The sequence below is a fragment of the Cetorhinus maximus genome, chromosome 16, assembly GCF_964194155.1.
Source record: "Cetorhinus maximus chromosome 16, sCetMax3.hap1.1, whole genome shotgun sequence".
NCBI lineage: Eukaryota > Metazoa > Chordata > Chondrichthyes > Lamniformes > Cetorhinidae > Cetorhinus > Cetorhinus maximus.
Window position 1 is genome coordinate 104,994,402 of NC_135894.1, and position 21,385 is coordinate 105,015,786.

At 45.3% G+C, this 21,385-nt stretch overlaps 1 protein-coding gene across 1 annotated transcript in view; it reads right to left on the minus strand.

Moving 5' to 3' along the window:
• rrp1 (ribosomal RNA processing 1) overlaps positions 1-21,385 on the minus strand; it is a 55,923-nt gene that overhangs the window by 20,383 nt on the left and 14,155 nt on the right. Inside the window, exons 4-10 of the mRNA XM_078560421.1 lie at positions 17,194-17,326; positions 16,774-16,838; positions 16,093-16,280; positions 14,972-15,072; positions 10,523-10,620; positions 10,315-10,334; positions 8,091-8,219 (exon numbers count right to left, since the gene is read on the minus strand). Of these exons, the coding sequence (XP_078416547.1) occupies positions 8,091-8,219; positions 10,315-10,334; positions 10,523-10,620; positions 14,972-15,072; positions 16,093-16,280; positions 16,774-16,838; positions 17,194-17,326 (734 nt within the window). The remainder of the gene's footprint in view (positions 1-8,090; positions 8,220-10,314; positions 10,335-10,522; positions 10,621-14,971; positions 15,073-16,092; positions 16,281-16,773; positions 16,839-17,193; positions 17,327-21,385) is intronic.

The following is a 21,385-nucleotide window of genomic DNA, read 5'->3' on the forward strand; positions in this document are numbered from 1 at the left end:
AAAACGGGTAACTATAGGCCAGTTAGCTTAACATCTGTCATTAGGAAAATGCTGGAGTCTATTATAAAGGATGTAATAAGATATATTGGATTGCAGACAGGACAACGAAGGTTCAGTAGGTCGGTCCCTGGGATGAGGGGATGTCCTTTGATGTGAGGCTGAGCAAATTGGGTCTATATTCTCTGGAAGTTAGTAGAATGAGAGGTGATCTCATTGAAACGTACAAGATTCTGAAGGGGCTTGATAGGGTAGACGCTGAGAGATAGATTCCCCAACCAGTGAAGACATAAACACATGCTCACATTCTCAGGATAAGGGATTAATCATTTAGGACCGAGATGAGGGGAAATTACTTCACCCAAAGGGTTGTGAATCTTTGGAATTCTCTGTCCCAAAGGGTTGTGGATGCTCCACCATGAATATCACAGTGCCACAGAATATTTACAGTGCAGAAGGTGGTCTTTCAGCCCATCCAGTCTGCACTGGCTCTCTGAAAGAATATTCTACCTAGTCCCACTTCCCTGCCTTATCCCCGGAACTGTGCACGTTCTCTTTTCAGATAGCAATCCAATTCCCTTTTGAATACCTCGATCGAACCTGCCTCTACTGCCCTTTCAGGAAGTTTGTTCCAGACTCCAACCACCCTCTGGGTGAAAAACCTTTTCTGCACATCACATTTACTCCTTTTGTCCATTACTTTAAATCTGTGCCCTGTAGTTCTTGATGTTCTCTTGAGCAGGAACAGTTTCTCACTATTTACCCTGTCCATGTCCCTCAGGATCTTGAATACCTCTATCAAGTCTCCTCTCAGCCTTCTTTTCTCCAAGGAAAACATTCCCAACCTCTCCAATCTATCGTCATATCTACAGTTCTTCATCCCGGGAATCATTCTTGTGAATCTCCTCTGTACTCTCTCCAATGCCTTCAATCCTTCCTCAAGTATGGCGCCCAGAACTGGATGCAACACTCCAGGTGAGGCTTAGCTAGTGTCTTATACAAGTTCAACATGGCCTCCTTACTCTCGTATTCAATGTCCCTATTAATAAAGCCTAAGATACTATATGCTTTATTAACTGCTCTCTCAACATGCCCTGCCATCTTCAATGACCTATGTATGTATGCACCAAGGACCCTCTGTTCCTGCAGCTCCTTGACGGGCTCCCCCTTTATTTTCTGTTGTCTCTCCATATTCTTCCTGCCAAAATGAATCACCTCACACTTCTCTTCACTGAACTCCATCTGCCGCTTGTCTGCCCAATCACCAACATGTCTATGTCCTTTTGAAGTTCAAGACTATCCCCACAGTTGACAACATTTCCAATCTCCATATCATCTACAAATTTTAAAATCATGCCCTGCACCACAGTCTAGGTCATTAATATATATCAGGAAGAGCAAGGGTCCCAACACTGACTCCTGAGGAACTCTACTCCAGACCTTCCTCCAATCTGAAAAACAACCAATTATCACTACTGTTTCCTGTCACTCAGCCAATTTCTTATCCAAGTGCCTACTTTCCCTTTTATTCTATGACCTAGAATTTTGCTCACAAATCTGTTGTGTGGCACTGTATCAAATGCCTTTTCAAAATCCATATACACCACATCAACAGCATTTCCTTTATCAGCCTCTGTTGCCTGCTCAAAAAGCTGCAGCAAGTTAAACTTGGGCAGAACCGGAGAGTTAAAAGAGCACGAGAAGGGGCAAGGCTGAGAGCGGAGTTAGAGTGTTAAAAGAGTGGAGACTGAGATAAACACAGTAAATTGTAGGAATACATAGGAATTATTCTAAATTCTGATAATAAATTACTAAATACTGTAGTAAATGCTTTCTATAAAGTTTAAGGTATGTCAGTGCAGCTCAGCCATATGGAATGTGTATTTTGCAGGATATGGGAAGTTGTACAGGCACAAAGTGCCCTCGATGACTACATCTGCAGCAAGTGTCACCAGCTGCAGAAACCTGAGCTTCGAGTTTCGGGGCTTGAGTGGCGGCTGGAGTCACTGTGGTGCATCCGCAAGGCTGAAGATTATGTGGATAGCATGTTTAGTGAGGTGGTCACACCGCAGCTAAGTACACAGGCAGAGAGGGAATGGGTGACTGCCAGGGTATCAAAGAGAAACAGGCAGGTGGTGCAGGAATCCCCTGAGGCTATCTCACTCTCTAACCACTTCTCCATTTTGGATGGTTCCTAGGAGGACTGTAGCAAGAGCCAAGTCCATGACACCACAGATGGCTTAGCTGCACAGGAGGGGAGGAGGAAAAATGGAAGTGCTATAATGGTATGGGATTCCATAGTTAGAGGAGCAGACAGGCATTTCTGCGGCTGTAGACACGACTCCCAGATGGTGTGTTGCCTCCCTGGTGCCAGGGTCAAGGATGTCACAAAGCGGCTACAGGACATTCTTTTGGCCGGAGTGGGAGGCGGTGTGTGTGTGTGTGTGTGTGTGAGAACAGCCAGAGGTCGTGGTCCACATTGGGATCAATAGGCAGGAGAAGGGGTGCGGTCCTGAAAGCCGATTTTAGGGCGTTAGGAAGGGAATTATAAAGCAGGACCTCAAGAGCAGTAATCTCAGGATTACTCTCAGTTCCATGTGCTAGTGAACATTAGATCAGGAAGATTGAGCAGTTCAACACGGCTGGAGAAATGGAGTAGGAGGGACTGCTTTAGATTCCGGAGGCATTGGGATCGGTTCTGGGGCAGGTGGGACCTGTACAAGAAAGACGGGTTATACCTTAACAGGACTGGGACTACTGTCCTCATGGGGAGGTTTGCTGGTGCTGTTGGGGAGGGTTCAAAACTAGATTGGCAGGGTACCTGGGGGTAATTCAGAGTGCAGAGGAGAAAACCTGGCAGTGGGAAGGAGAGAAGTAACAACTGATAATGAGGATACAGCAGAGAGTAGTATCAAGGTAGATAGGATACTTGGGAGAGTTTGACAGAATTAGATTAGACAACAGTAAGTCATTGGGTGGGGTCAGAATAAGCGGGAAAGTAAAAATGCCTAAATCAGGATTAATGTGCATGTACGTGAATGCACGGAGTTTGGTAAACTGAAGGCACAGGTTGACAAATGAAATTATGATATTATTGCTATAACAGAGACCTGGCTCAAAGAAGGGCAGGACTGGGTGTTAAATATTCCTGGGTACAAGGTGTTTAGGAGAGACAGGAAAGGGAGAAAATGGGAAGGGGAGTGGCAATATTGGTTAAAGATGGTATTGCAGTACCGGAGAGAGAGGATGCTCCAGAGGGGTCAAGGACAGAATCTCTCTGGCTAGAAGTAAGGAATGGGAAAGGTGCAATAACATTGATTGGTGTAGTATATGCACCATGGAGGAACAAATTTGCAAAGAAATTACAGAGAGGTGCAAGAGTTCTAGATTAATCATAATGGGGGACTTCAATTATCCAGTAGATAGACTGGGATAGGAATAGTACAAAAGAGGGGAGAGTCTTCCTGCAATGTGTTTAAGATAATTTTCTACAACAGTATGTTTCCGGTCCAATGGGAGGACATGCTCTTTTGGACCTGGTTCTGGGGAATGAGTTGGCCCAAGTGGATCAAAAATTAGTAGGATCTCTAGGGGACACTGGCCATTGTATCATAAGGTTTAGGTTAATCATGGAAAAGGACAGAACAATCCAAAGCAGGGATAATTAATTGGAGAAAAGCCAGCTTCGATGGGATGAGAATGCACCTGAGTCGAGTGAGTTGGAATCAAATGTTGGCAGAAAAAACGGTGTCTGAACAAGGGGCCACCTTCAAAGAAAAAGTGTTGCAGGCAATGTCAAGATATATTCCCTTGAAGGGGAAAAGGTAGGACAAAAATCCAGAATGCCCTGTGTGATGAGATAGAGGTAAAGATGAAAAGGAAGAATGATGTCAGGTAGAAAATGGACAATCAAGGAAGTGAAAAAACTAATAAGAAAAGCAATGAGAGAGAATGAAAAGAGGCTAGCAGCGAACATGAGAGGGAATCCCAAGGTCTTCTATAAGCATGTAAATAATAAAAGGATGGTAAAAGATAGAGTAGGCCCAATTAGGGACAAAAAAAGGGACTTGCACATGGAGGCTGCAGAACTAGTGGAGGTTTGCATCTGTCTTTACAAAGGAAGAACTTGCTACCAAGCCGAGGTGAGAGGGGAGGTAACTGGTACACTAGAAGAATTTAGAATTGAGGAGGAGGTAGTGTTGGAAAGGCTATCTTTACTTAAAATAGGTAAGGTGCCAAAGTCAGATGACATGCATCCAAGGGTACTGAGGGAAGTAAGAGCAGAAATTGCAAAGGCACTAGTGATAATCTTCCAGTCTTCCTTAGACACAGGGGAGGTGCCAGAGGGCTGGAGAACATTGAATGTTCCACCCTTGCTCAAAAAGGGGTGCAAGGATAAAGCTGGCAACTACAGACCAGTCAGTTTGACTTCAGTCATGGGGGAACTTCTGGAAACTATAGTGCGGGATAAAATCAATAATCACTAAGACAAGTGCAGGATAATTAAGGAAAGCCAGCATACATAATACATTTAAGTCTGGGATAGACAGATTTTTGGGGTCTCAGGGAATCAAGAGATATGGGGAGCAGGCAGGAAGTGGAGTTGAAACCCTAGATAAGTCATGATCATATTGAATGGCAGAGCAGGCTCAAAAGGCCACATGGTCTACTCCTGCTCCTATTTCTTGTGTTGCTCTCTCAAACCAAGGTAATCTCTCACTCATTATATTGGTGTCATCCATAATTGACAGTGTTATCCCACACCTCTTAGCTTCCTGTCCTTCTAAAATGTCAGGAACTCTTGAATATTCAGGTCTCAGCCCTGGTCATTCTGTAGCTGTCTCTCTCTAATGGCCATCAGCTCCATGTTCACACTGCTTCTCCTGGTGAGGGTCATGGTGGCAGGAAGTTGACCATTGCCGACCAGACTTCCCTTTCCTCAGCCACAGATTCCAGCTTCTCCTGAGGGATTCCCAGTCGTTCCCACGCCGGCCAAGAAATGTAATCCCTCCAGTGTGTCCTGGGTTGGCCTCGAGGTCTCCGCCCTGTGGACCGTGCACGGTACAGCTCCAATGAAAGCCTACCACCACCTCAACTGGCCCCTCTCGGTCCGAAGGAGCAGCGACTATACTCAGAGGGTCTCCCGGATTGCTGAACTCCTCACCCTGCTCTGGAGAGTACACACAGCAACCCTGCGGAGAAACCTTATTTCTGCTGCTTGTACCGCAAGCTTATTCTTTCAGTCATTGCCCACAGTTTATGACCATAAGTGAGAATTGGGACAAATACTGACCGGTAAACTGAGAGCCTAAAACTCAGCTCCCACTTCACCACCACGGACCGGTAGAACGCCTGCACAACAGCAGCCATTGCACAGATCTGCTGGTCAATCTCACGCTTCCTCCTGTCATCACTCACGAACAAGATCTAGAGACACTTGGGACTTCTCCACTAAGGGAAGCTGTTCCCCCAACACCTGGAGAGAGTAACCCACTCTTTTCTGGGAGAGAACCATGACCTCAGATTTGCAGCTGCTGATCCACATCCCAGCCACGTTACACTCGACAGCAAAACATTCAAGTGTACGCTGGAGATCAGAGTCGGATGAAGCAAGAAGCACAACAGCATCTGCAAACAGCAGAGTTGCCACCCTCAAACCCCCAAACTGGAGATTCTCCATACGCGGCTGCACCTTGATATCCTGTCCATGAAAACACGGTCAGGAGTGGAGACAAGATGCACCCTTGGCGGAGTCCAACGCCTACCATGAACAAATTCGACTTAATACGGAGAATGCGGACACAGCTCTCACTCCGTGAATAGAGGGACCTGATAGCACACAGAAGCAGCACCGGTACCTCATACTCCTGCAGCGCCTCCCACAAAATATCTCGAGGAACATGGTCATATGCTTTCTCCAGGTCGACAAAACCGAGAGACACCAGATTAGCAAGCTCCCACAAACCCTCAAATATGAGAGGGGGTGAAGAGCTGATCCACTGTTCCACAGCCAGGGCAGAATCCACATTGTTCCTCCTGAATCTGAGGTTCGACTGATGGATGACGTCTCCTCTCCAGCAGTCTGGCATAGGCTTTCCCAGGGAGGCTGAGGAGTGTGATCCCTCTATAATTGGAACTTTCTTAAAGACAGGGATCACCACCCAAGTATGTCAATCCAGCAGGTACCACCATTGCTTTCGATGCAACATTGAACTGGAGAAACAGCACCTCAGGTTTTCCGACTAGGCACTTTACAGCCTTCCAGACTGAATATTGAGTTCAACAGCGTTAGATCGTGAACTCTCTCCTCCATCCCCACCCACTTTCTGATCCCCCCTTTTCCCAATAATTTATATAGATTTTTCTTTTCCCACCTATTTCCATTATTTTTAAATGTATTTCCATCCATCGTTTTTATCTCTACCTTTTAGCCTATTTCGATCCCTTCCCCCCACCCCACCCCCACTAGGGCTATCTGTACCTTGCTCGTCCTTTCTACCCTTAATGTACCTATTAGCACATTCCTTAGATAATATCACCACCGTCAACACCTCTTTGTCCTTTTGTCTATGACATCTTTTGGTTATCTCCACCTATCACTGGCCCTCTATCCAGCTCTACCTGTCCCAACACCCACCCCTTAAACCAGCTTATATTTCACCTCTTTTCTATTTTTCCTTAGTTCTGTTGAAGAGTCATACGGACTCGAAACATTAACTGTGGTCCTCTCCGCAGATGCTGCCAGACCTGCTGAGTTTTTCCAGGTATTTTTATTTTTGTGATTGAAGAGGCGCCAGTTTGGCAGTGAGTGAGTGCGGCTCTCAGGTCATACACATGTATTTCTATTTGAGCTGACAATTTATCCATTTTGTTACAAATGCTACAGGCATTCAGAAACAGTTCGTTTTACTATTTTTGCAAAATCTGATGGGATTAAATTTCCCTGCTCTATCCCTTCCTGCCACACACTGATTATCATTATCCTTACTGCTACCTTGGCTTGTTCTTTCCCACATCTTCCCTCACTTGACCCCTCACCCCTACAATTTAAAGCCCTCTCTACTGTCCTGTTCTACGGCTCAGCAGGATATCTGAACCATGCTGGGACTAGTGTAGACTGTCCCAACACTGCAGCTCCCACTTTCCCCAGTGCTGATGCCTCATGAATCAAAACCCATTTTTTCCCATGCCAAACTCTGATCCACACATTTAACTCTCTACTTTGATTTACTCTACACCAATTTGCTCATGGCTCAGGTAATAATCCAGAGACTATTACCTTTGAGGTTCTACTTTTTAATTTAGCTCCTAGCTGGTCATACACACCACCGCACCCCCCCCACCAACGCTTGAATGGCTTCCTATACCACAGAGCCACAGTCAGTTCCCTCATCCTTCTTGCAGCCCCCGTTCTCATCCATACAAGCTGCAAGGACCTCAAACATGCTGGACAATTGCAAGTGCTGAGGCTCCTCCACTTCTACCTTCTCGACCCGACGCCTGTCTCTCTCGTAGTCACACCTTCCTGTCCCCTGACCCTGGGCCAAATCAGACCAACCTATCCCAAGGGATATGACTGCCTCCTGGAGTCAAGTCTCCAGGTAACTTTCCCCCTCCCTAATGCATCGCAGTGTCCATAGCTTGGCCTCCAGCTCATTAACTCCGAGCCGAAGCTCCCCAAGCCAGAGACATTCATCCTGATGCGCCATCCTCTCCCATCCCGATGCTCCCTCCTCTCTCCCATCCCGATGCTCCCTCCTCTCTCCCATCCCGATGCTCCCTCCTCTCTCCCATCCCAATGCGCCCCCTTCTCTCCAATCCCAATGCGCCCTCCTTTTCCCTCTCCAATCTCAATGCGCCCGCCTCTCCTCTCTCCAATCCCAATGCGCCCTCCTTTTCCCTCTCCAATCTCAATGCGCCCGCCTCTCCTCTCTCCAATCCCAATGCACCCTCCTTTTCCCTCTCCAATCCCAATGCTCCCTCCTCTCCTCTCTCCAATCTCAATGTGCCCGCCTCTCCTCTCTCTCTAATCCTTACGCTCCCTCCTCTCCCCATTCTCAATGTGAAACAAATGAACATGGAATGAAACTTACCTACTCCTTCCTGTTTCTCCTCCAAAACATTTTCCAGCCTTTGTTTCTTCTTTCTCTTTCTCCTGCAAAAATCCTCATCCTCCTCATCTGTAGACAGCTCTTCAGGGAAATCATCTTGTGGGAAGATTCCTGTGCACGAAACACAGATTTCACATTGCATAATCACAAGACAAGCTCATAGGGACATTAAAAAGGTACATGGTGATCCTGAATTCCATCGAGGCAGAGAGCACAAAAACAAAAAAATACTAAACCTTTTATGCCTTGTTCTGTACTCTCCCACCTCACTTTGAACTCTATCTGCCACAGTTTTGTTCAGAGGACAGTTTTCAGATAATTGACAAATGGAGCTGTTTCACCAACCAAGTTATCATGATCTCGAATGTACTGCCTGAAAGGCAGGTGCAAGAAGCACATTTCATTAATACTTTCCAAATAGGAATTAGATAATTATTGAAAAGGAAAACATTTGAAAGAGCTTGCGAAAAGTGACCAAATGGAGACAGCTACTGAAGTGTCAGTAGAGGCATGATGGGCTGAATGGCCTCCAAGGTGATGTAAGATTCAATGAATACTGACTGCAAAACACACTTATCCATAGTTTAACTTACTACAAACCATCAGCACCTTCATTAATCAGCTCTACTCAGTAGGGAGTGTGAAGAGCAGCAGGACCTGATCTGACCCCATCCTATGTCCAGGACTGTTACAGGCTGCCTACTCTGGTTAACCAGTATTCTGCTAAAGAGCGTTTTTGTCAACTTTCACAGCAAGGTCCAGTAATCAAGAAGTAACTGAACTCTACACCTGCCTTACTGATGACATTTCAGGATGACAGGGCGATTCCATGTCAGGTTCTATCCATACTTCATTTGTTAATAGGGTGCACAGCAAGGTGAATTGATCATTTCTCCTTTTGGCCATACGCTCCCAGGACAGGGACAGCACGGGGTTAGATACAGGGTAAAGCTCCCTCTACACTGTCCCCATCAAGCTGAAGCAGTCTATACCTAAATGCAAGACCTGGACAATATCCAGACTTGGGCTGACAAGTGGTAAGTAACAATCACGTCACACAAGTGCCAGACCATGACCAACTCCAACAAGAGCAAATCTAACCATTGCCCTTTGATGTTCAATGGCATTACCATCACTGAATCCCCCACTATCAACATCCTGGGGGGTTACCATTGACCAGAAACTGAATTGGACTAGCCATATAAATACTGTGGCTACAAGAGGTCAAAGGCAGGGAATCCTGTGACGAGTAACTCACCTCCTGACTCCCCAAAGTCTGTCCACCATCTATAAGGCACAAGTCAGGAGTGTGATGGAATACTCCCCACTTGCCTGGATGAGTGCAGCTCCCACAACACAAGAAGCCTGACACCATCCAGGACAAAGCAGCCCGCTTGATTGACACCACATCCACAAGCATTCACTCCTTCCACCACCGACGCACAGTAGCATCAGTGTGTACCATCTGCAAGATGCACTGCAGGAATTCACCAAGGCTCCTTTGACAGCACCTTCCAAACCCTTGACTGCTGCCATCTGGAAGAACAAGGCCAGTAAACACATGGGAACACCACCACCTGGAAGTTCCCCTCCGAGTCACTCACCATCCTGACTTGGAAATATATCACCGTTCCTTCACTGCCACAGGGTCAAAATCCTGGAATAGCCTCCCTAACAGCACTGTGGGTGTACCTACACCACATGGACTGCAGCGGTTCAAGAAGGCAGTTCACCACCACCTTCTCAAGGGCAACTAGGGATGGGCAATAAATGCTGGCCCAGCCATCGACGCCCACATCCTGTAAATGAATTTTAAAAAACTCTCCCAGGACAGGTACAGCACAAGGTTAGATAGAGCAAAGCTGCCTTTATATTAGAAAAGTTCCCTCTAGTGGATCAATGGAACAGTTCCATTTACCACCTTCCATTCCTGTGGTGTACGCAGAGGAATGAATCATTTGTTCAGTGCTAAACTGGTGCATCAGGCTCCTGTATTTATTCAACTCTTCTGTGTCACAAGAAAAGCTCAGATCATCCCTCACTCCCTGAACCTATTCAAGCACTTCAGCTCATTTGAAAGTTAGAAAGGTAGAAGTTTGACAATTGACCCCTGAAGGTCATCTCTTGTTGAGATTAGTCGTTCCTTTGAATAAGCTGCAAAACATCAACCGCATGGCATAGACTGGGTGAAGCTCGCCATCCTTACCTTCAGCTAAATCCCGGAACCTAATGGGGAGAAAAAAAGAACAGTGCTTAGAGCAAGACAAGGAAATATGAGCAGTCACACAAATTCTACAGTATTACAGTACCCAGGGTCTGTGAGATATGGGCTGGGATTAGTGAGAAGGTTGGGAAATGAAAGGGGCATTTGTTTAGACAGAATCTAATACCAAAATGCACAGAGAGGCACTTACTTTTTCACCAACTTATAGAGACGCTTCCTGTTCTGGGCCGGAGTGCTTCCCCTGCTGGAGAGCTGGAACAATCGATCAGCAAGAGCTGCATAGTCGAACTGTGCACCAAATAGAAACAACAGGAGTTTAGTATGCCTCATGTTCCAAATGATGAGCCCTGAGGCAACGAAGACTGTGCTGCTATTAATGCATTATCCATTCCCATATTACAACAGAGGCTAAACTTATAAAAACACTTCATTTGCTGTAGAGCTTTGGGGTATCCTTAAGTTGTGAAATGCTATATAGAAATGTAAACTGTTCTCCAAAAAGAGACAATTCTTCAGCATGCCCCATCTGCTGAAAGAACTGTCAAAGCATTGACAAAAGGACCACAAAACACTTTGGGGGGAGGGGGAGGGGAAGGTGAAACTGTTTTCCTAACATCCCACACAATGTTCCCAAGCATTCTCCTGCTTTTATGAAAACTACATGTACCCCGTAGGAGTGTGGGAAGTCAGGAACTCAGGAAGTCAGAAGTCAGGAAGTGCGACAGATCCCGGAATCTGCACACTTGTGCAGACCAGGAGTGGGCAGCACATGCGCGGATCTGCACCTTTACGTTCTCTGGGCCCAGGACTGGCCCAGCACGCCTGGGCATGAAGAACAACAGTGTGAAAACCTGGGTCATCGCTGGCAAGTGTCCCAGGCAGGGGTCAGGGACGGGAAGAGCTCCCAGTTAAGTTAGAAAGTAGGTAAAGAGCTGCAGTTAACAGACTTTAAGCGAAGAGGGCTCAGGGGAAGGGCTGGTCATCAAACCGGAACCAGAGGAAGCGCTGAAGATCAAAGATGGCAGCCAAAGGTTGGTAACTCCATGCTGTGGGCCCCTGGGGCGAAGGTACCACTTTGGAGCTGTACTCTTCTGCTTGGCACAGCCGAAGATGTGTTGAGAGTCGGTGCCTGAGTGCAGACTCGGGAATCTGGGGGAACGGAATTTAGGGAGATGAGATTGAAATCCTGTGAGGTGGGCTGTTGTTGATGCTGTCCAAAATGGCTACTTTTGGAGGGAATTCCCAGGTTAGATGTTGGAAGGCGAAGATGGGAATCCCTTGTGTGAGAGAGAGAGAGGAAGACAGAGTTTCAGTAAGGTTGGTTGACTCAGTGTTCACTGATGCCTGGGTGGGTTACTGAGAAATCCATGGACTCTGCCTTGGTTGGATCTACCATTTATTGTGCAGTGTGATGTGTTCGACCACAGTTTGCCTGTTAATTCACATGGGCCTCAGATTATCCCCTGAATGTAAGAGTATAAGATAAGATATGGTAAATTGTTGTATCTTTCTGATCTTGTAAAGTTTATTTTTGTTTGTTCAAAACCTGTGGAATCCTGTGGCTTTATTCACTGAGCAAGTGTCTTGAATCTCAAACTTTGTCTACTTTAAACAAAATGTTATTGGTCCCAAACCAAATCTTACTGAAAACCTGGGCATCTGGTCAAGGGTCATAACATTTTGTATAGAATGGCCTGTACATAGCAAGCTCGAACCATACCATGGTTTTGAATAATTGAAATGATACTTTCCATCACATGGTCTTTGACACATATTCTTTATGCAGTTTGTAAACATCAGAGTGCAGATTGCAAGCAAAGTAAGCTGATAGGAGTTTGGTGAGTTTTAAGTGTCAATATCTTTCTAAAAATCTGGTCTGCAGTTAGCATTCAACTGAATGTTAATAAACTAAAGTAAGTTTCTTCTAGCCTTGGGCAGGGATAAAGAAGCTCTACTCGAGAGCTGATTAGTTAGTTGGCTAACTAGTCCAATCTAGTTGTTGCAGTCTCAGCTCCAAAGACTATAAATATAGAGGTCTGGGTGCAGCTTTGCAAATAGAGTGCAGACTGCAAGCAGAGTGAACTGATACGAGTTTGGTGAGGGGGAGGAGTTGCCTTTTCTTTCTACTTTATTCTTCGGTGCAGCTGAAGGAGCTGGTTGGTGAGTAACTGGTAAGCCAATTAGGAATTAAGAAACGTATGACTCTTAGTGAAGGTGATACTACCATTTAATAAAGACAGTAAACTGTAGTATACATAGGAATTACTCTGAAGTTAATTAAGAAAGTAATTAAATTCAATCAACTAAATAACAAGTAACAATGGCAGGACAAGTATTGTGTTGCAGCTGTGGAACGTGGGAACTCCTGAAAACCAACGCAATCCATGACAAACACATCTGCAGAAAGTGTAGGCAGCTAGAGGAATTCTGGATGAGGATTACTGATCTGGAAGCAGAACTGCAGACACTGTGCAACATCAGGGAGGGGGAGATACATGGACACTTTGTACCAGAAGACGGTTCACACCTCTTAGAATAGGGTCGCATGTCTTGGTCCAGCAATGAGGGACAGGAGGGTGTGACCATGAGTGAAGCAGGTAAAGGGACAGAGCAGACAGTAGTGGAGGAGCTTCAAACTTTGCAACCGTCAAATAGGTTTGAGGTGCTTGCAACCTGTGTGGGCGAAAGCGAGGTCTGCAGGGTGAGCAGACTGGCCACAGCATCATGGTACAGGATTCAAACGGAAGAAGCAAAAAAAGGAATGTTGTGGTAGTAGGGGACAGTATAGTCAGGGGTATATACACTGTTCTCTGCAGCCAAGCGCGAGAATCCAGAAGGCTGTGTTGTCTGCTCGGGATCTGTGCTCAGGGCTGGAGAGGAACTTACAGCGGGAGGGTGAGGGCCCAGTTGTTGTGGTCCATGTAGTTACCAACGACATAGGTAGAACTAGGAAAGAGATTCTGCATGAGGGTATGAGGAGCTAGGAACCAAGTTAAAAAGCAGAATTTCAAAGGTAACAATCTCTGGATTATTACCTGAGCCACATGTAAACTAGCACAGGGTAAATAAAATTAGAGAGATGAACGCATGGCTCAAAGGTTGATATGGAGGAAGTGAGTTCCAGTCCATGGGGCCCTGGCGCCAGTACTGGGGAAAGTGGGATCTGTACCGTTGGGACAGTCTACACCTGAACTGTGCTGGGACTGGTGTTCTTGTGAGCTGCATAACTAAGGAAGTAGAGAGGGTTTTAAACTAAATAGTGGGGGCAAGGGATCAAATTTTGGAGGATGTGGTAAATCTAAGAGTAGAGACAAGGCCAGAGAGAAAGGGAAACGTGGGAGTGGTGTATGGGCCCCTTAACAGTAACCAGACGCTAGAATTGCACTGATAAGCAGTTTAAGATCGTCAGTTGGGCTTACAATGTGGTGCATATGCGTATACTGGAAGCTACATGGGCCCCGTTCTTTGCAGACAGAAAAGAACATGTACATGCATTGCGCATGTTTCAGCGAAACAAAATAAGTGACAGCCATTTGCTGACTCATTCCTCAGGGCAATACCTTGACCAATCAGGGTCAAGCTGTCTGGTTTAAATTTCAAACAATGCTTGGCAGTTAACTGTTAGTCACCATCAGTGGCGCATTCTCCATGGCAACGCCACTTGCCAGCCAATCAGCACTCTCTTCACATACAGCATAAATTGTTATTTCCCCCTTATATTGGTATTCCTGCGAGTGTCCTGATGAGTGCAAAGAGAAAAGCTTAGGCATATCTCTTTTTTCAGCACTACTCAGGTCCACCTGTTACCCATTGTTAATTCCATCTGGTCCAGGGACTTTGTGGATCTTTACCCTTATGCATAACAGTCCCATGTTTGCCCATAACTAGAATTAATCTGCAACCTTCTAATTGGAAACCCAATGTAAGAATCCATTCATTATATGTACCTGATCCTGACCTTTAGAATTAATTTTACCAGACCCCACATGATTTTCCACTATTAACAGTTGCAAAATGTTAAAGCCTCTGCTGCTTGCTGCAATTCTCTTCCTTTAATAGGTTTAAAAAATCATTTTCAAGATGTGGGCTTCACTGGCTGGGCCAGCATTTATTGCCCATCTCTAATTGCCCTTGAGAAGGTGGTAATGAGCTGCCTTCTTGAGCCGCTGCAGTCCATGTGGTGTAGGTACACCCACAGTGCTGTTAGGGAGGGAGTTCCAGGATTTTGACCCAGCGACTGTGAGGAATGGCGATATATTTCCAAGTCAAGCTTGGGGCTAGGATTAGACCGTGAGTTAGTGAGGGAACAGCGATAAGTTCCCTTCACTCAAGTTGGGTTTTACTGACAGTCGGACAGATTTTATTGTCAGTTTATCTGGTGCCAGCCCACAAATGAGCGGAATTCCATTTAGCAATTTTTTGATTGTAGCACTGGTTGCTAGTCCAGTACGATACCCAATGGGACCGAGCTATGCTCCAAAGCAGCCAAGTCTATCGACTGGGCTGTGCTGGTTTCACAGGTTTTTGCAGGTTTAAAAGGATCCAGCTTCACTATTGAGCTGCTTAACAATTCCATTCAAGAGACCACATGTTAAAATGTCCATTTAAGAAGACATCATTATTTAAAATCAAGCAGTACCTGGAGGACAGGTCCGATGTCGTCATCATTTCCAGACTGATTCGAGTTCTCTCCCTCTCTATGCAGCTTCAGCAACTCGTCACCTTTCTCAGATGTGGAACCTGTGCAAATGTGACAACTTGATCATTATTTCAACACCGAGGAACTTTTAAATTCTTCTGCATCCAGCTGCAGGTTTAACACATTAATCTGGAAGTTTTGCAGTGCTTCTGAAATCACAAGTGCTCCAAACATAAAAGCCAGCACAGCTTCTGAACCTCGCACAGCCCTATCTGAAGGCCGATTTTAAGACTGCTCCCAGTGGATTGTCTGCTTCTCTCACTCTTCCCACACCAAGGCAAAATGAAAATTCTTATTTTCTGGGAGGGAGAGCGTGTCATATCGGTGTTCCTCATCACGTACTTGTACTCACACATGGTGGCACCTGATGCCTCAGTACTGCCTGGAATGGTGAGTTTGCCAATGCCAGCTGGAGATAAAGCTTAGGCCTTGGGGCATGTGTGTGCAAGCACATGATAGGAGGAGAAAAACTGTTACCCCCGGGCAAAGAAAGAGAAAATCAAACAGAATTCCAGTCACGAATTGCAAACAAGCAACTGGCGTTGAACAAGTATTGAGCTGGAAAATCAGCAATGATCTAGCTGAATAGCGCAGCAGGCTCCAGGGGCTGAATGGCCTCCTCCTGCTTGTATTTTATAACTACATTGGAAGTGTGCCTGTGTGTAAAATAACCTTGGCAGGACAGGCTCAGCTGGGATCTCTCTCTAGTTGTTGATTATATTCAGGCTCAAGCATGAAGAATGGCTCTTTGTGTAAGATATGGCAGAAGTTTCATTGCCTGCACCCCCATTCCATTGACAGTGTTCCTGTGGAACCAGTACCCTGAGAAGAGTCATACTGTAATCAAAACATTAACTGTTTCTCTCCCCACTGATGCTGCCAGGCAGAATGAGTTTTTCCAGCACTTTGCTCTTATTCTCTCAGTGTCTAACCCTGGCAAGTGTCTCAGAATCTTACATACTTCAATGAGATCACCTCTCCTCATAGACACGTCAGACAACATAGGCCCATTCACTGCCTAGACAATAAGCGCCCCATTTCACATGAGAATGATTCCTCACCATTTATCTTTGGTGACGATTTCATTGCAGATAGATCTTCCATCTCGCTGTTTGAATTCAGCTCCTCACACGTACTGCTCTCATGCTCATCGCACTGAAGCTCATTTATTAAATCCATAATAGCAAAAGGTGCCTGGTCTGCAATCATTTCGAAGATTCCCTGCGAGATGACATGAAACAAAATTCGACTGCAACACAGCACAGCCAGGGACAAGAATTAGAATATGGCAGCACCACACCAGACAACAGTTAAACACGGCAACAACATACCAGACAACGGTTAAACACGGTAATCACGCACCGGACCCCGATCGGGTAAACATAGCAACACCACACCAGACCCCGATCGGGTAAACATGGTAATCAGACTGGCCTCTCGGAAGCAGACTCTGTGTCCAGGCTCACCTGAGGTTTGGTCAGTGCCCATGGAATCTGTGCCCTGGAGGGGAGCTTGAGGGAGCCCTGCTGTGCCGAACAGGAGCTCGGGGTTGTCACACTACCACAGAAGTGAGCTCGGAGGAACCACTCTGCTCTGGAGTGGAGCTTGGGGGGTGCTGTGCCACACCACCTCAGAACAGAGCTCTGGGTTCCACCTTGCCCTGGAGCGAAGTTCGGGGGAGTGTAGGGGTCACAATAACACAAACACACAGCACAGAGACTGGCGCACTGACAAATACTTACTCTTTGGTTTTGGCAGCAATTCGACAGAAAGGATCAATAAACTTCAGATTCTGATCTGCAGACAGCTGAGGCAAAGCAAAGGAAAAATGCTGTTACAGCGCAAAGATTGCACATTCCATTGTGTATTAGTCAGATGATTTCAATACAGCTTATAATAATCAAACCAACATTTGACCACTGGAGATGGAAACTGAATAAAGAGGGTGGCTGGAATCTTAGACAACTTCAGCTGATTAGAATTAAGCTTTCAAGTCCAAGTTCATTTGTACCAGAGGTCACTCAAGGGACTATACTGTTGCAGAACACTCACTGATATCACATCAGACTCTGTGGATGCTGAGAACTAGTGATTTTGACAGGATTACAGAGTCTGCAGCTCGTCAAGAAACTCCACCTCTTCAGAGATTGCATTCTCTTTACCTGCTGTGCACCGACTTTCGCCAGTTCTTGAAGGTAGATATCAATGAAATGAAAGCGGACTCCACTGGCTGCTGTGTTACTGATAGGATTCAGCACCTCGTTTGTCACACAGCTTAGAAAACGGCTGACAACACTGCAAACAAAAAACACAAAGGCTCTCTGTAAGAAACAAAAACTAAACTCCATCTCCACAGCAGTCACTCCAATCAAAACATCCAGTTTCAGTGAATTATACTCAAATGAGTCAGCTCTGTTCACTAATGAATGAGGTTTTCTTTTCTCCATTAGTTTTCTACAAATGGCGATAGAATTTTCAATTGCCTGAGTTTGGTGATGCCGCAATTGCAGAGGTTACTCTTCCTATACATCTCTTTGCTGTCATGATAATGAAGGAAAAAACACCAAATTGCATCCAGAAATACTGGACTTAAATCTTCCCCCGTGTCTATCTGTTGGTGGGTGTTCAGAGAGAGAACAAGTGCTAGAAGTTTGGCTCAGAAGTAACAGCCACACATACTACCCCTGCAAATCGCCATTTTGCAGGTATTCCCATCTTTCTCCCTCTCTACCCAATTCAACACTACTGGAACCTCGAAACCGACTACTCGTCTAGTGGAGTCAACTCTACTGGAATCTCAAAGCACAACGGCCGCAACGCTCAATCACCTGCTCCCCACGAGTCAAGTACTGCCCCGTATTCCTTTTTTAATGTATATTCTCTTTCTTCAAGCTAAATTCTTACTTTTAACCTGTGTGACTGTATATGCATGTGTTTTATCCTTTCCTGCCTTTGTAAAGAACATATCTTTATATATTCTGTTGGACTGTGGTAAAATTACAATGGCTGCAGGTTGAAAGATGTCCACTGGAACAGGATGAGAGATATATACAATGTTGCATCCTGGAACAGTGTGCCATGAAAGACAGGATGGTGCCAGAAAGGAGTCCCGGGCCAAGGGAGCTGCTTGGCAACAGCATTTTAATTGGCTCCTGACCAGGTGGCCAGGGTTTTTGTGTTGAAAAGCTCCGAGCCCGAAAGGAAAGCTCCTGGCCTGCAAAGAGAAAACATCTAAAATCTTTTTTCTTCATACCTCGATAACCTGCTCTCTCTCTGAAAACCACTGTCAAGAGGCAAAGGGGAAAATCACCGTTAGAGACATTGAAAGGCAAGTGCTCAACCAGTGAACTAAACACTGAAAGTGTTGGAAGACCACCTCGTGTCTTCAACAAGAACTGAAAGGAATTTGGAAGACATCGATCAAAATCAACCCATCAAATCCTACACTCCGGAATTGGTGGTATTGAACTGTTTTATCCCACCCTTAAAATCCATGATTTATGTGTCTTGTGTGTATATAGGGATTTAAGAAGGGGATGGAGTTTAAGTTATGATGTTAGAAGTTAGCAGTTCATGTTTCTTTCTTTTGCCATTGGTTAATGACAGTTTGTTCAATAAACAGTTATTTACTTATTGAGTTTACACGCCTGGTGCTTGTATTTTGTTAACCTAAACAGTTAGGTAGAATTGGGGCAATCTGGTGGCTTGATCAAACCTTTTCACATTTGTCGCAGCTCAGTGCACTATCCCCAGTGAATCATGACACCTTTGAAGTTAATAAACTTACTCTTGCCTTTAACTCAAGAAAGTCTGATTAAATTAGCTCCTTCAAAACCAGAACAATTCGGTCTGGGGGGAAAAGTATCCGCGAAAGGGATCCTTTGTACATTAAATCTTATTGCGACCAACATGGGGGGAGGGGGGCTGAACAAAGACAGGGACCCAGTTCATCCCTCCTCACCCGGGGCATAACAATTTGGGAATAACCCAGCCAGACAGAGACAAATTGAGGGGGGTCTCACCTAGATCAACAACTTTGGAGAACCTCACCTGGGGGTGGGTCACAACATTGCACACACAGCCTTTGACGTCAATGCCAGTGACTGAAGAGCTCCAATTATAAAAATACTGCCAATCTGTAGAATATTGCCGAAGAAATTGTCAAAGCTTTTTGTCTTGCACTTATCAGGACAATCGCAAGAATACCAACGTCAGGAGAAGCAACAGCTTTATGCTATATAAGAGTCCCGATTGGTTGACAAGTGGACTCCGATTGTGTGGAAGAATAAAATACATCTACAGGACAACTAAGGGTTAAATGGTTATAATCATAGTGGAATACTACAGCACAGTTCCCTCTCTAGTTAGCACCATAGTGGAATACTACAGCACAGTTCACTCTTTTGTTCTAGCAGGCACACCTGCAGCTGCCAGCTAATTGAGCAGGAAAGGAGAAAAGGAGTATCATAAACAAGCTTCCTAGAATCCTTGAGGCAAGGCTAGGATGTCTGCCCCCAACACAAAGAGACAGGATCAAGCAATGGTCATCTGTTCTCTAGAGTGTCCACCCCCTAGCACTAAAGATAAGGTCAAGCATGGTTATCTATTCTCTGTCTCACTTTTTATCACCAGATGGACTCCTCCTAAGATCCTGTGTAGTCATAAACTAGAATAGAATAATTGTGTGTTGCATGCCAAAGGTAATGAATCTCAATGCAATTAATTATTGAAGGTTAGGCAGTTTTATCACCTTCATGCTCTTTGATATGTACGACTTTTACTATAACTATGTGTGTACTCTGATGCTGGGTGAGAGTGTCAGCTAGCTCCATTGCATGCTACTGGGCTCTCCGTGATATCATGATTAAATAAAGGCTTCCAAGACAAACCTCCTGGGTCTGAGTGTTCACTCCGATTTCCACGACAGATTGGTAAAGGAGTTGCCATGGAGAATGCACCAGTTAACGGAGACTGACAGTTAACTCCCAAGCATTGTTTTAAATTTAAACCAGGCAGTTTGACTAATTGGTCAAGGCATTGCCTTGAGGAATGAACCAGCAAACGGCTATCACTTATTTTGTTTAGCTGAAACAGGTGTAATGTTTATACATGTTGTCTGTCTGTATAGGGCCCTGTGTATTAATATATGTAGCTTCCAGTACATGCAAATGCGCCACACTGTGAGCACGACTGAATCTTAAATTGGTTGTCAGCATAATTTTTAGCACATTGTGGATTATTTCGCAAATGTCCAATCGCGGAATCACATCTAATGTTGGACACTGTGCTTTGAGTTTTACGAGCACAGGCTGGTTGGATACAGTCTGTGACTTGCCTGTTGCGAACAGCGGAAGGGACATGCTGTTTGATACAATTCGCCAGTCTTTGGGTTGTACGGCCTACATACCCAGCATCACACTGGCACTGAAATATATATACCACATTACTCATTTATGTGACGGGCAGAACGTCTTTTTAGCTTGACGGCAGCATCCTGTTAGTGGCAGATACCAATCATGTTACTGCTGCATAGTAGCAGCGTGAAACAACTAGCTGCTTGTTGCTCAGAGTTTTGAGATATCTTGCCCTTCCAGAATAATCTGAGGTAGACTGGGCACTTTTCAGGGCCGAAAGTGACGGCCTTATGCCCGTTCATGAGTTTGATTTGATATGGGTAGCCATTAGCCTGCAGGATGCCTTTGATGCCCCTATTTCAGCATCAAGCTTGCATGGTGAGCAAATGGCTCAGGTCCTATTTACGAGGTTGCTGCTAAGACCAATCTTACAGCATGTGGAACTGTAAGAATCCCAACGTGTGTATTGACCAGTGAAAGTAGGTTTGTGGTAGACCGAGGTAGAGGGCCCCCTGGCAGATTTCTCAACTAGTGCGTCAGGGAAAGGGAGCTCATTTGACTGCTCCATTTCATAGGTGAATGGGCGCAGGATGGAGCCCATTAAGACATGCAAGGAAATTATTACATGCTGTTACAGATTTAAATATAGGAAAATTATCATCACAGTACTCCAGTCTGCACTGGAGTGCTGTGCTTGACTGCAGCAGTGCTTCGGTTAGAGTTTGGTGACTGAGGGGGTTCAGTGAGGAGGGAGGAGGTGCTCCTTTCCTTTTCTACCTTTCCTCAAAAAGAGCAGTAGCCTTGGTAAGTAGGACCTGGTGAGTAAATTAAAAAAGTGTAATAATTTTAAACAAGTTGCTATACTTGCATTTAACCAAGAAGCACCAGGAATAAGAGAAATTTAGGCCCAATATAATAAAGTAATATAAATAACCTGAAGTAGATTAAAGTTAATGTAAGGGAAGTAGAGTTAAGACATGACAGGGCAGCTCAGTCAAGT